This window comes from Nelumbo lutea, chromosome 2 (assembly GCF_056320005.1).
Source record: "Nelumbo lutea isolate HS-2025 chromosome 2, American lotus-T2T, whole genome shotgun sequence".
Taxonomy (NCBI): Eukaryota; Viridiplantae; Streptophyta; class Magnoliopsida; order Proteales; family Nelumbonaceae; genus Nelumbo; species Nelumbo lutea.
Window position 1 is genome coordinate 79,237,814 of NC_142685.1, and position 14,416 is coordinate 79,252,229.

General features: G+C 39.2%; 1 protein-coding gene across 1 annotated transcript; it reads left to right on the forward strand.

The window, feature by feature from the left end:
- Positions 1–2,651: 2,651 nt before the first annotated feature.
- LOC148871618 (protein NETWORKED 2D-like) lies at positions 2,652–6,696 on the forward strand. Its single transcript, XM_088968576.1, has 2 exons — positions 2,652–2,882; positions 3,550–6,696. The coding sequence occupies exons 1-2, from the start codon at positions 2,789–2,791 to the stop codon at positions 6,468–6,470; spliced, it is 3,015 nt and encodes a 1,004-aa protein (XP_088824702.1). The 5' UTR covers positions 2,652–2,788; the 3' UTR covers positions 6,471–6,696.
- Positions 6,697–14,416: the final 7,720 nt, after the last annotated feature.

A 14,416-nucleotide genomic window follows, 5' to 3' on the forward strand; every position in this document is an offset into this window, starting at 1 on the left:
ATCCTTCTATTAATGGACACTGACGGTAAGGAAGATTTAGTAAATTATTAGAAACAATATGGGTACTTTAAGACAATACTGAAGCATTAGGGGTATAATTAGTTAATTTCCTAAACCTTAGGGGTAGTTTAAGAAATTTGCATTTTTTTATTAGATTTAGATTTTAAACAAATTGGATGGGGTTAAATCCACATCCAATCCAATTATTAATTGTGTGACAGTTCTAACATCCAAATATGGGATAATTAGATCGAGAGTCTAATGATAGCCCTATGGGATAGGGCCCAAGCTAAGCAACCCCTAAGCTTGACTGAGAGTCATATACAGATATGGTAAAGATTATTATATAATATTTAGATAACAAATTTTATATTAATATATAGATAGATTTTTTTATATATTTATAATAGTCAAAAATTAAGTAAAAAATTTAATTAATAAAAACATCATAGTTTTATAATTAACACAACCAAGCCTATCCCAGTCCTAGGCCCATATAAATATTATTACACTTGAGGAGTGGATGGGGCTAGGCCAGACAAACTTAAAAATTGTTAATTCACTTTTAAAATCTGGCATAAGATCTTTTAGTTTTTGTGGTCCACTAGGCAATACAATGGGGGTTGCCCATCCCCTATAGTTCCTTTTGAAGGGATGAGAGATCCATCATATGGATGGTCGAACCCTGCAGGAAGGTTGGGTGAAATTTAAAAAATTTCTCTCTCTCCCATGTGAGAATCGCACTCTCTATTTTAGAAAATTGCATTTTCATGGATCAATCTTCAAACCAAACTAGACTAGATCTGAAACCAAAAGGGAGTAGAGGGATATACCTGATATGGAGTAACAGTAACTCCCAATGAAGGTGTTCACGCCCAAGGAGAAAACCAAAGACTGCTCTCACTAAAAATGACACAGTGTGAGGAGGAGCAGAATAAGCAAGATGACTCTTCAACGAAAACCAAATTCTCCAGGAAGAGTGTGATGGAGGGCTGGTGAGCACGACTTCAGATTACCTTTTCTACCAAAAGGTAATATCAAGAACCTTTTTTGATTACTCCCACAAGTGGAGATCGAACTGGTAGGGCAGCAAGAGCAGGAGAGAAGAAGAAAGTGCAATCAAACTGTATTGTCTTTCTCTGGAACTCAGCAATATGTGAGATGATTTGGAGGTTGGCCTTGCTCTTCTATTTATAGCCTTAAAGAGAGGTTCTCCTAATCCCATTAGGAGTTTCCTAATTCAAAGACAACCCAATCCAACACCTAGTGCAGTATCATAATCAAGTCTAGGGGTCAGGTGTAACATTCCAGTTTTTCCCATCTATCTCCAAGGTCTAGGGCAATACTGGAATTCTGGTCCGGTTCAGGGTTTCAAGAAAACCCACACTGCATGTACCTTAAGTCTTACCCTGGCAGCTGAGACAAGCCACCCCAACCAACTTGGCGGCACGTCAGTGTCAGCTTTAGCAGCATAAATCTCCCAAGATCTATCCAACGACTGCGAAGATTCTAAACTAACACGAGTCTCATAAGCGTCCAGTTTAAGGGTATTACACAGAAACACACCATATAACATGAATCAAATATGTATTTTATTCATTTACATTAAATGTCATAATATACATCATTCTGATTGGAGCTAAGGGCATACATTATCTAACACTTTTGGGCTTCAATTTCAATATTTTCTAAAAATAATTAAAATGCATGGGTTGTACTTGATTTGGTTCAATCCAATTATAGATGACACATTTCTCTTAGGGGGGCAACTTGGGTGGGTTGGGTCAGGTTGAATACTAACCCAAGCCCAACCTGAAGTCTTAAACCATGGGCTTGGGTTTAGATTAATTTAATTATGACTACTAAAAAGTTAACCTATGGATCAATTTAATTATGACTATAACCTAATTCTATATATTTACTAATATTTAAGTATTTTAAATATTTGAGTAATATTTACAAGTAATTGTAACATTTAATCATTAATAACGTAAAATAAATAAGATAGAACAATAAGACTGCGTTTGAATGTGGTGTAATAGTAAAAGTACATCGATGGAATTGAACACTAATCAATTTAATGTTGTGGATCGTTATAAATTGAAAATTGTGATTATCGATATAAATATTTACATTGGTTTTTGATGATTAAATACACTCCATCCAAATGACCACAAATATGAACCAGAGTATTTAATTAAATGTCCTGTATTTACACCCCAAACAAACACAGCCTAATAGATAATATGAATAAATAATTAACAATAATTAATTTCATTAAAAATTACTAATATAATTAATTCAAATTACTAAGTTATTAATGTAATTAATATGTATCCTAATAGATATTATGATCATGGTCACAGAGGATATGAAATGGGGGATGGATACGGGCATCTAGCAACCATATATTACGAGACCATAGTCACAATTATGTGAACTAGGAAGCCGGAAGGACACAAGAACATCTAGCAACTATACATTTTTCTGCAACCCAAGGAACGCTGATCACAAGTGGTCTTGGTTAATTAAGGTAATTAAAGTGAAAGGGTTCAGCACGTATCCCGGGCGATTTCTCCTCCCGTCCATAGCCCATGAAAGCAAGTCCACATATTCCACGTTCAGCCCATGCCCAAAGCATGACTCGTTGATCGACGTCTTAGAAAGCCGTCAACCTGGTTTCTCAGAGAGACTTTTCTTTTTCTTTTTCTTCTTCCTATTCTTTAATTCACGTAATGACTTCCCATTTTTCAGTTTTGGTATAGAGAGAGAGAGAGAGAGAGAGGAGATGTTGCAAAGAGCGGCAAGCAATGCGTATTCCTGGTGGTGGGCGAGCCACATCAGGACAAAGCAGTCGAAATGGCTCGAGCAAAACCTTCAAGGTATCATCTTATTTGCTCTGCCAAACATTGGTTTTTGATTGTTTTGCCAATTTGTTGCTTTTCTTTCTTCATCGCAATTGTGGCTTCTTAGATGAATGTGAATTCAACAATCTTTATTTCACACCAGAGGAAAAGTGGTTTCAATTTTTCTTCCCATGCTTTTTATTCTGGTTAACAAATTTGTATTTGGGGATATGGATTTTGGTGTTTTCTTTGTTTTTGTTCTTCTCCAAATTTCAAATGCACTAGGACCTGCTATATCAACAACAAGATGAAGAATTTGTTGACATGAAAAAACCAGTAAAGGGAAAATAAAACTATTGAGAACCCAAAATTCAAAACTCCATATTTGTTATGTATAGAAAAAAGGGAACAACACTTATAATCTTGAGTTCACTAAACTGGAATCGTAAAACATTATTCTCTTTTCCACCACACACACACACACACACCAGGATATTTTAGTAAGAACCTGCACAACACAGATTTTATTTATTCATCTGTAAGAAATCCAGAGCATATAATCAAAGTAAGATTGGTAATATTGATGCTTCCCAATTAACTAACAATTTTGTATTTAACAAATGAATGCACAGAAATGTTTTGTGACCATCACTTGCAAGTGGCACAAATTTATATCTCTAGTCTCTGAATTGAACTTTTGCAGATATGGAGGAGAAGGTGAAGGGCGTTCTTAAACTCCTTGAAGAGCAAGGAGACTCTTTTGCCAAGAGGGCAGAAATGTATTACAGAAAGAGACCTGAGCTCATTAACTTTGTAGAAGAATTTTTTCGGGAATACAGAGCCTTGGCTGATAGGTATGACCATATATGTGGTGAGCTACAAAATGCCAACAACACCCTTGCAACTGTTTTTCCAGAGCAAGTTCAGTATGAAATGGAAGAAGACGAGGATAGTGCTTCCGTGAAAACCTCTAAACCAACTAAATTCCCCATGAATACTCAAAAAGAAAGAGACCAAGACCCAAAACCAAATGTTCCGGAGGTTCCAAAGTTTCCAAAGAAAGAGACAAAGACCCCACCCAAATTACTCAAAAAGAAATCTCAATCCAAGAAAACAAGTACATTTACTAATACCACTACAAATAGTAGTTCTCAGATGACCAAAGTTCAGGCACTTGAAGAGATCGATAAACTCCAAAAAGGAATCTTGGCCCTACAGACTGAGAAGGAGTTTCTAATGAGTTCATATGAGAACAGTCTTGCCAAGTATTGGGAAATAGAGAAACAGATCACAGATACGCAAGAGCAGGTTTGCAGATTGCAAGATGAATTCGGTGTTGCAGCTGTCATTGAGGATGATGAAGCTCGAACTCTGATGACTTCAACAGCTTTGAAATCATGCCAAGAAACCTTGAATAGGTTGCAGCAGAAACATGAGAAATGTTCTGAGGTGACAAAAGTGGAATGCCAACGAATTAACAATGCCCATGAGAAGTTAAAGACCCTGAGATGTCAACTTCTCTGTAATGAGATGGATCAGCAGATAACTGAAAAAGAAAAAGAATCAACAGGATCAAGTCCAAACCAGAACTTGGAGCAAGAAGATGGCAATCTGAAACAGGAGTCTGTACGTGATAAGATCAGGGAACACTTTGACATCAACTCTGGTACATCTCTCACAGTGTCGGAAATGGCAGAGAAGATTGATGATCTTGTTAATAAAGTCATCAGCTTGGAAACTGCAGTTTCAAGTCAGACTGCTTTGGTTCAGAGATTAAAGTCGGAAACTGATGAACTTCAGGATCATATCAGAAGATTGGAAGAAGATAAAGCTACTCGGATCAATGACTCAAACAGTTTGAGAGACAGACTAAGAGAATTGGCTGCTGAGTTGAGAAGAATACAGGATCTCAACAGGAATGCTGAAGATCAAAACAACAACCTCCAAACTCACTTTATTGAAGCACGTTGTAACCTTGATCATCTTTCTGAGAGGCTGAAAAATGTGAAACCAGATGAAGAGGTTGAGATGACTAGTTCATTGCAAGAAGTAGGAAGTCTTCTCGATGTCCAACCGCCCAAAAATCTGGAAGAACATGAAGGTGTGAGGACTCCTGCTCGTGGTTTGATGAATTCAGAGGACAGGACAGGCGTGGAAGGAAAGACAGATGAGGACAGGACAGGTGTAAAAAAAAAGACAGAGGAGATTCAGAGTGACAGTCACCAAGATAAAGATGCAATTCAACCCAAGGAAAACAATAGTGTTGGTCATATTTCAGAAAAAAATGCTGACAAGAAAGAGGAGGAAACAGTTCAGAAGCTGGATCCATTGCAAGCAGAAGATCATGATATAAATGTTGAATCAAAGAAAGAGGCCACTGAGGAAGATGATCAACCAAATTGGAAGGAGTTGTTCTTAAAAGGATTGGAAGAAAGAGAAAAGACTCTACTGGCAGAATATACTACTCTTCTTCAGAATTATAACGAATTAAAGAAGAAGCTAGCTGAATTAGAGAAAAAAAATCGAGATAGTCAATATGAGGTAACAGTGCAACTGAGAGAACTAAAAAGTGATAATGCCATGAAGGATGAGGAGATAAGGTCTTTACGTCAAAAAATAAGCTTTCGACGGAGAGGTTCTGATAAATATTCAAATCTTGGTTCTAAAGATTTTAATGAATCACAGAAAGGAAAGCCCCATGATGGGAGGGAAGTAGGAGCAACCTTTGAGTCTACTAAAATTCCAACTATGATTTCAGGCCACCAACCAGCATCAGATTTGTGTGAAGATAAAAATGTTGAAGCTGCGGAAATGACCAATAAATCCATTGTAAACAAAACCTCAGAAACTCAACCTACGGAAGAAGATGAAGATGAAGATATCAAGATGATTGTGGTTGATAAACCTCGCTCTGTTTCAGCCATTGAAGAAAAGTTCCGTGGGGACATTGATGAACTGCTGGAAGAAAACCTAGAGTTCTGGTTGAAGTTCAGTAGTTCAGTCTATCAGATACAGAAATTCCAGACTACAATCCAAGATCTAAAGGATGAGTTGTCAAAATTGAAGGAAAACAAGAACCAGGAAGGGAATACAGATACGTCTCGTAAATCAGATGCCCGACCAATATACAAACACCTGAGAGAAATACAAGCAGAACTGACAGTCTGGTTGGAGCAGAATGCATTGTTAAAAGATGAATTACAGCACAGATTCACATCTCTGTGTAACATACAAGAAGAAATATCAAGAGTAGCCAAGGAATGTTCTGAAAATGAAGAGGTTGAGTTCACCAGTTACCAGGCTGCCAAGTTCCATGGAGAGGTTCTGAATATGCAACAAGAGAACAATAAAGTTGCAGATGAATTACAAGCAGGTTTAGATCGTGTTAGAGGCCTACAGCTTGAAATAGAGAAGATTCTATCGAATTCTGGTCGTGACTTTGAATCGTCAGGAGCAAAAAAACTTCAATTGCAAGTCAAGAACCCAACAAATCCATCTGCTATTCCCTTGCATTCATTCATCTTTGGCGTGAAGCCAAAAAAACAGAAACAGTCAATATTTTCATGCATGAATCCAGCATTGCATAAACAGTATAGGAATCTGAGAGCTGGATTTCCTATGTAGATTGCTTTGATTTGAGATTCTTTCTTTCTAGCTCATTTTATTTTATTTATTTTTGAGAGGATATATTTTTCTTTTCTTGTTTCTCATAGTTTGACTAGTTCGAAAATAGATTGAACTTGGAGAGGTGCTTTATCTACTTGTCCCTTCATCTTTTAGCTGGGAAATGTAAAGTTTGCTTGTATTACTTTGACACTTAAATGAATCAAGAAATCTTGATCATGTTCCACTTCAACCTCCATTTTTATTTGACAAAAACTAAACAGAAAATGTTTTCGTAGTATGTGTTTATCATATTTTTTAATGGCCAAGTATGTTGTTTGTTTGAGTTTGATCATTGTAAGTCTCTTTTCTTGTATGTTGCTTTGAGTTGTTTTGTTATGAGCTGGATTGAGTGCGATAGGGAGAGTTTTGTTTTGTTCAGGTTTGGGACAAGGCGGGCTATGTCCTCCCTTGAATTTTATTTATTCCCTTTGATAATGGTTAACAAAATTTGTGGCCACTCCACCTGGAGTAAAATTTGTGGTTAAAAAAAAAGTCTACTCAAATATTCAAATATATATATTTATATATATATGTTAGACAGTTTAGTATGCCCTTAGCTCCAATCAGTTTGATGTACTTATGACATTTATTGTAAATGAATAAAGTACATATTTGATTCATGTCTTGTGGTGTGTTTCTATGTAATACCCTTAAACCGGAAACTTACGAGACTTGTGTTGGTTTAGAACGTTCACAACCAGTGGGTCTGTCTGGGGAGACCAATCCTGATAAGGTTGACACTGATGTGCTGCCAAGTCAGTTGGGGTGGCCTGTCTCTGCCACCAGGGTGAGACCTGAGGTACATGCAGTGTAGGATTAATTGAACCTATGAACCAGACCATATTTCTAGTGTTGCCCTAGACTTTGGAGATTGATGGGCAAAACTGAAAAATTACACCTGACCCCTAGACTTGATTCTGATACTACATTAGGTGTCAGATTGGATTGTCTTTGATATGCCAATCAGTGAGATCCTTAGCAGGGGTCAAAACCTGGGTATATTGGGACAGTCTGAGAATTCATCTGAGTGGGTGATTATAGTGACAGGATCAGCCCCTTTGTTCGACAAAGGTAATGATCGGGGATGCACTCTCTCTGATGGAAACCAAGATTGCCAACAGCTGATTTCAATCGTTGAGATTTGTTTTGCAAAATATATATGAGATATAAAAGTATATATATTACAATTTCTAACTGTTTGCAAAATGTTTTAATTCCCGGGATCCATGTGAGTTGAGAGTGCAACACTGTTCCTTGCAGCCGAGGGAGAGATCCTCTCTTGTCGAACAGTGTTTGATAATTATGGGCTGAGAGGTTAAGTGTAAAGCCATTGAGGGTAATACCTAATGGGCTAATCTTGCATCTGCCCACAGTCCCTAGGTGTTACAAGGTGGCATGGGCCAGGGACCACTTAGGATAAGTGTTGGGCCCATAGAGCCCATGTGATGGGTTTTGGGGGGTGCATTGTCCATAACAGTGTATTCGGCTAGGCCTTGTAATAAAGGCTGGGCTGAATCCATGTGGCTGATGTGTAGATCAATGCTTGGGTCCCACAATATACAAGGAAGCCCAACTGGGCAGCAGTTTGGAAGGCTGAGTGAGCATATAACCTTATTGGGCCTAAAGCCCATATCAAACTGAGCTGATTTGACCATTTAAATAAGGGGCAAATTCTGAGACTAGATTAGCAGATAGGATTGGGTTTCAACCCTATCCACTCAGAGAGTCCAAATCTGAATATGATTTAGATATGAAAACCTCCTAATAGGATTAAGAGGGGGCTGATTTAATTTGCAGATAAGATAAGGGTTTACCCTTATCACTTAAAGGGAATTCTGATCCAAATATGATTTGGATTAGCAACTCCTAATGGAATTAGGAGCTGATCCCTTTAAGCTTGTTAAAGGAGGAGGGGGCGGCAGCCTTTTGAAGGCATTATATTCACATCCTCTTTAGAGTTGAAATCACAGAAGAAAGAATTCAACACCTCTGCGAAAATTCTTTCTTGCCGCCTCCTTCCTGCCGCCACCACATCTGCTAGTTCATTCTCCTCTTGTCAGTAGGAGTGATCAAGATAGGATCTTGATATTAGTCTTTTGTGAAAGGGCTGATTGGAAGTAGTACTCACATGCCATCCACCTGATTCTTGTGAAGGATCCGGTTCTTGTGAAGAACGCTGCTGATTCTGCTCCATCCTGCACTGCGCCATCTTCAGTGGGTGCAGCTTTTGGTTTCTTCCATGGGCTTGAACACCTCCATTGGGAGATACTATTTCTCTGTACCAGGTATATCCCTCTCCTACTGCTTTTGTTCAGATTTGGTTTAGTTCTTGGTTCAAGATTGATCATTAAAAAATATGATTTTTCTAAAATAGGGAATACGATTCTCAGTAGGATGTAGAGAAATTTTTGAAATTCGCCCTTTCTATTCCACAAGATTCGGGCATCCATACGATGGATATCTCATCCCTTCAGTGGTATTAGAGCCAGGTTTCGGTCTTAAACCAATTGGATCAAATCTGAACCTACGCAAATGGGCAGAAGGTGTTCTACCCGATTTGCGCAGATATAAGGTTTTTCTAGAAAATTTGTTTCCAGTTAATGGGTGATTGATCTGAAATTAAATTTTATAAATCTGATTATTATTTAGAATTGTTCTTTATAATTTTCTTGATTTATGGGCTGTTCGTACACTTGGAGATCAAAATCTTGACTAGCACAAGGAACTTGCGATTTTGCAGTTTCTTGATTATTTTATTACATTTGGTCTGTAAAATATATATATATTTTTTTTAATTTTTAGACTGAATGTATAGGCATTCGATCTGATGTAATTGTATTAGAAATTAGGTTTTCTATTTCTTTTTATTTTGGATTGAAGATGGCGGCGCAATGAAGGAGATTTCGCATATGGGAGAATCGCTATCTGTGATTTGTAGTTTGTGAAACTGCAAACTGTGATCTAACATCTGTTTTGCATGATGGATTGTGCACACAGCCCTATCTGACTGATTCTTGATTTTTTTCTATTAGTATTTAATTTTAGATTAATTTGTTGAATTAAGTCTTTAATTAAAGATCAAACCCTAGAACCATTCAAACCAGATTGGTCCAAATTGGTTGGACCGAATCTAAGTTTCGATCAAGGCTGAATTCTCCCACTAATGGGCCTAAGGATTGATAATTAATTGAATATTTAATTTGGCCCAACCTGTAAAGGCCTAGTTTTAAATTATTAAAACTATAAAAAGCCCACTTCGCAAATAAAGCTATATGGACCAAATTGATCAACCCTGATTTCGGCCCTTATACCTCGATAATATTAATGGTTAATATTATGGGCTTTGAAATGGGCTTTACAGATATTAATTGATTAGATCAATTCTTCCCTGCATGTGATGTATGGATGTGTGATGTGCTACGTTCATGGGCCATAAGTGCTTGGCCCATGCTGATTCGATAGTGGCTCTTGCGCACACCATGGCTGAATGCACATCATTGCCATGGTGTCGCTGCTGGTCATTGGATGACCTCCCTCAGTGGTGGGCCCCACACCTCCTAAGGAGGATACGTGTGAAACCCTATTCGATTTTAGCCCACCGAAATCTAGCTTTATGAAAGTCAGTGGGAGCCACTTTGGTCTGACATAAATCAAACTGGGGCGTAATTTTTCCTTTCCCTCCAGCAAATATGAGTGCATGTGATAGGAAGATTCATATGATGAACTCTCTAAAGACCTTCCATCATTAGCATGAGGATGGGTCCTTCAGTAATAAGGAAACACACCAGAAAATGGGCTATCCATTTGCTGTTGGGCTTGTTCGAGTGTTTCATAAGATGATAGGAGCATCATAGACCAATGTGGGAGGGGCTTCACCAGAAAATGTGAACTCTCTTACGGTACCTTGGCGTTCACGAATATGATGGGTGAGCACTCATTGGACAGAAAGGTTTACCTGAAAATGACTCTGAACCTTGTCTGACAGAGGCCAAAGGGAAAACTCATATGATGAGCGGATATGATCCTTCATAGAAAGGTGGTGGGGTTTTGTAGCTGAAACAGTTGGCTCCATGCACCCTATGTGGTTTCCCACATTTCTAGAGACAAGTCATTATCTCCATCACTGAGATGGGAGGGAATTATCAAAGATGAACAAATGGGAATGAAACATAGATTAAAATCCATATCTCTGTAATGAACATGAATCAAATTAGGTTGTGGACTAATGTTTGCTATTTTACTAGAAAATGGCTAACGAATAATTCACCAAGCTTCTTGATGACAACAAACTTAAGGGTCCTAATTACGCTGACTGGTACTGTAATCTCATGCAGGTACTGACTTCTGAAAAATTGGATAAAGTTACCAAAAACCCCACGTCGGAGCGTGTAGGTGATTGGGCTTCTAAGGCCCGCAGAAGGGACTACCTGGAGTGGGAGGAAAAGAACTCCTTGACCCGCTGCTATATCATAGCTTCTCTGGACAATCCAATATAGAGGCAGTTTGATCAAATCGAATTGGCTAAGGACATATTGGACAGTCTGAAAACAATGTACGAAGAGCAGAATCGTTCTACTCGGTAGAAGGTCTTGAAGCAGTTCATGACCGCTCAAATGACCAAGGGACAACAAGTGCATGACCATTGTCTTTGGATGATGGGATACATAAACAAGTTGGAAGCCCTAGGGTTCGGGCTAGACCACATCACCAAGGTAGACGCCATTCTAAATTCTTTACCTCCGCCCTACAATCAGTTTGTCATGAATTATAACATGAATAAGCTGAACGTCAGCTTACAAGAGCTCAACAATATGTTGCAACGAGCTGAGGAACTGATTCGTAAGGATGAGCCCATCGCCATGCTTATGGAAGCAGGCAAACAGGGCAAGAAGAGGAGGTCTAAGAAGAGACCCCAGAAAAAGGGCAACAAATCCAAGAAACAAAAGAAAGACAAGGCATTCGATGCCTGTCACCATTGTCATCAGACCGACCACTGGAGAAGAAACTGTCCTGCCTATTTGGAATCCAAGAAAGGTAATCCCGAATCCTGTGTCATAGAAACCAATTTGTTGGTCGCTTCTGCATCCTGGTGTATTGATTCTAGGGCTTCGACTCATGCATGTAACACATTGCAGGGTTTTAGAATAAGTAGAAGACTGAGTGAGGGAGATGTGACACTCTTCTTGGGAACTTCTGCAAGCGTTGCAGTTATGGCCATCGGTAGCGTAGAAATGTTTTTTAGAGAAGGATCACTTGTACTTAAAGATTGTCTTTATGTACAGAATTTAAGAAGAAATTTGATTTCTGTCTCAAAATTGTGTGCTGATGGATATTCTGTTTTCTTTAGTAATATGATTACTATTAAAAGAAACAACAAATTCATCGCATGCAGGGAACTGGAGAATGGTCTCTATGTTTTGCATCCTTCTATAGAATCCAACATAGCTGAAACTACGTCAGTTGACATTCCCAAGAGAATTCGTGATACTGTTAGTCCCACGTGCCTGTGGCATTACCGTCTTGGTCATATCAGTATTGACCGAATCACAAGGTTGGTAAATGATGGTCCTTTGGATTTTCTAACTGTAGAAGATCTTCCAACCTGTGATTCTTGCCTTCATGGTAAGATGACAAAACGGCAATTGGTGGCAAGCTTGAAAGATATAGGGGCACGCTTGACTTTATACATAGTGATGTATGTGGACCCTTGAATGTTAGGAGTCATAACCAACATGTATACTTCATCATCTTCACCGATGATTATTCGCGGTATGGTTATGTGTACCTAATGAGACACAAGTTTGAATCCTTTGAAAAGTTCAAGGAGTTTAGACAAGAGGTCGAGAAACAATTAGGGAGAGAAATTAAGACCCTTCGATATGATCGAGATGACGAGTATCTTTCTAATGAATTCAGGGACTACCTAAAGGTCAACGGGGTAGTATCATAGTTAGTTCCTCCCGCTACACCACAACTTAATGGTGTTTCAGAGAGGAGGAATATGACCTTACTTGATATGGTCTGGTCACTTCTCGCACACTCAGAGTTACCCACATCCTTTTGGGGATACGCATTAGAGATTGCGATTTACATGCTGAATAGGGTTCCAACCAAATTGGTTCCGAGCACTCCATATAAACTTTGGAGCAGAAAGAAACCAAGTGTCAGACACTTGTAGATTTGGGATTGTCTGGCACATGTTAAAAGAATGAGCCCAGACAAATTGGAATCCCGAACCAATTGTTGCTTATTTGTAGGCTACCCCGAAAGTTCTATGGGCTATCTATTCTATGATCCAGGAGAGTAGGAGGTGTTCTGTAGTCGGAATGCCCATTTCTTGGAGGAGGATTACATCCTGAACAATCATCGTCAGGAAGATGTTCTTGATGAGGAGAGCTCAAGAGTAGTGGGAGATGTCCCACATGTTCCAGATAGTGACCAACCTAGAAGATCTACTCGGTTATCCAAGCCACTAGCCCGTTATGGTTATGACTAGGATAGTTACTTGGTGGAAGCCTTGACTAGTGAGGAGGATCCCGTGACTTACGCGGAAGCTATGTTGGACATAGACTCCCTTAAGTGGGTAGATGCCATGAGAGTTGAGATCGACTCAATGGAGACCAATGGAGTCTAGACTCTAGTAGACCCGCCCCCAGGGTAAAGGCAATTGGTTGCAAACGGATCTATAAGAGGAAGAAGGGCCCCGATGGCAGGGTTGAGACCTATAAAGCTCGTCTAATGGCGAAAGGGTACACTCAGAAAGAGGGCATCGATTATGATGAAACCTTTTCGCTTGTGGCCATGCTTAAATCCATTAGGATCCTACTAGCTATAGTAGCATACCATGACTACGAGATTTGGCACATGGATGTCAAAACTGCGTTCCTGAATGGAGATCTTACTGAAGATATCTACATGCAGCAACCGTAAGGCTTCATAGCTGCAGGTCAGGAACACATGGTATGTAAACTAAATAGATCCATATATGGACTTAAGCAAGCTTCTAGGAGTTGGAACATCCAATTTGACTACTATCAAAATGTTTGACTTTGAGCAGAATCCGGATGAGCCAGTGTTTATAGGAAGACCAGTGGGAATAAGATTACATTATTGGTTTTGTATGTGGATGATATCCTACTCATTGGGAATGATGTGGGAATGTTGACCTTGGTCAAAGTATGGCTTTCACAGCAATTCTCCATGAAAGATCTTGGAGAAGCGTCTTATATACTAGGTCTTTGATTCTATAGGGATAGATCGAAGCAGATAATAGGATTATCCCAATCTGCTTACATTGAAAAAATCATCAAAAGGTACAGCATGGAAAACTCCAAGAAGGGAAACGTTCCTTTCAGGCATGGAGTTGCTCTCTCCAAGAAGATGTCACCCAAGGCATTTGAGGAGATCGAAGACATGAAGAATGTTCCCTATGCCCTTGTCATGGGGAGCATCATGTATGCCATGCTGTGCACTCACCCCAATATTGCTCACACGGTGAGTGTAGTAAGCAGATTTCAGGCCAACCCAAGGCAGGAGCATTGGACCGCTGTGAAATGCATACTTAAGTACCTTCGAAGGACAAAATAGTTTTGTCTAGTATTCGATGGTGCATCACTATAGATCCATGGGTATACTGATGCCGATTTCCAATTGGATCCAGATGATAGAAAGTCTACATCTAGTTATGTATTCACGGTAGGATCATGTGTTGTTTGCTGGAAAAGCAAGAAATAGGGGTCCACGACGGATTCCACAACCGAAGCCGAATACATTGCCACAAGTGAGGCTGCCAAGGAAGCCGTGTGGGTGAAGAAGTTCATCCAAGAGTTGGGAGTAGTTCGATCCAGCACATCACCCATCCCGTTGCTATGCGACAACAATGGGGCCATTGCTCAGGCTAAGGA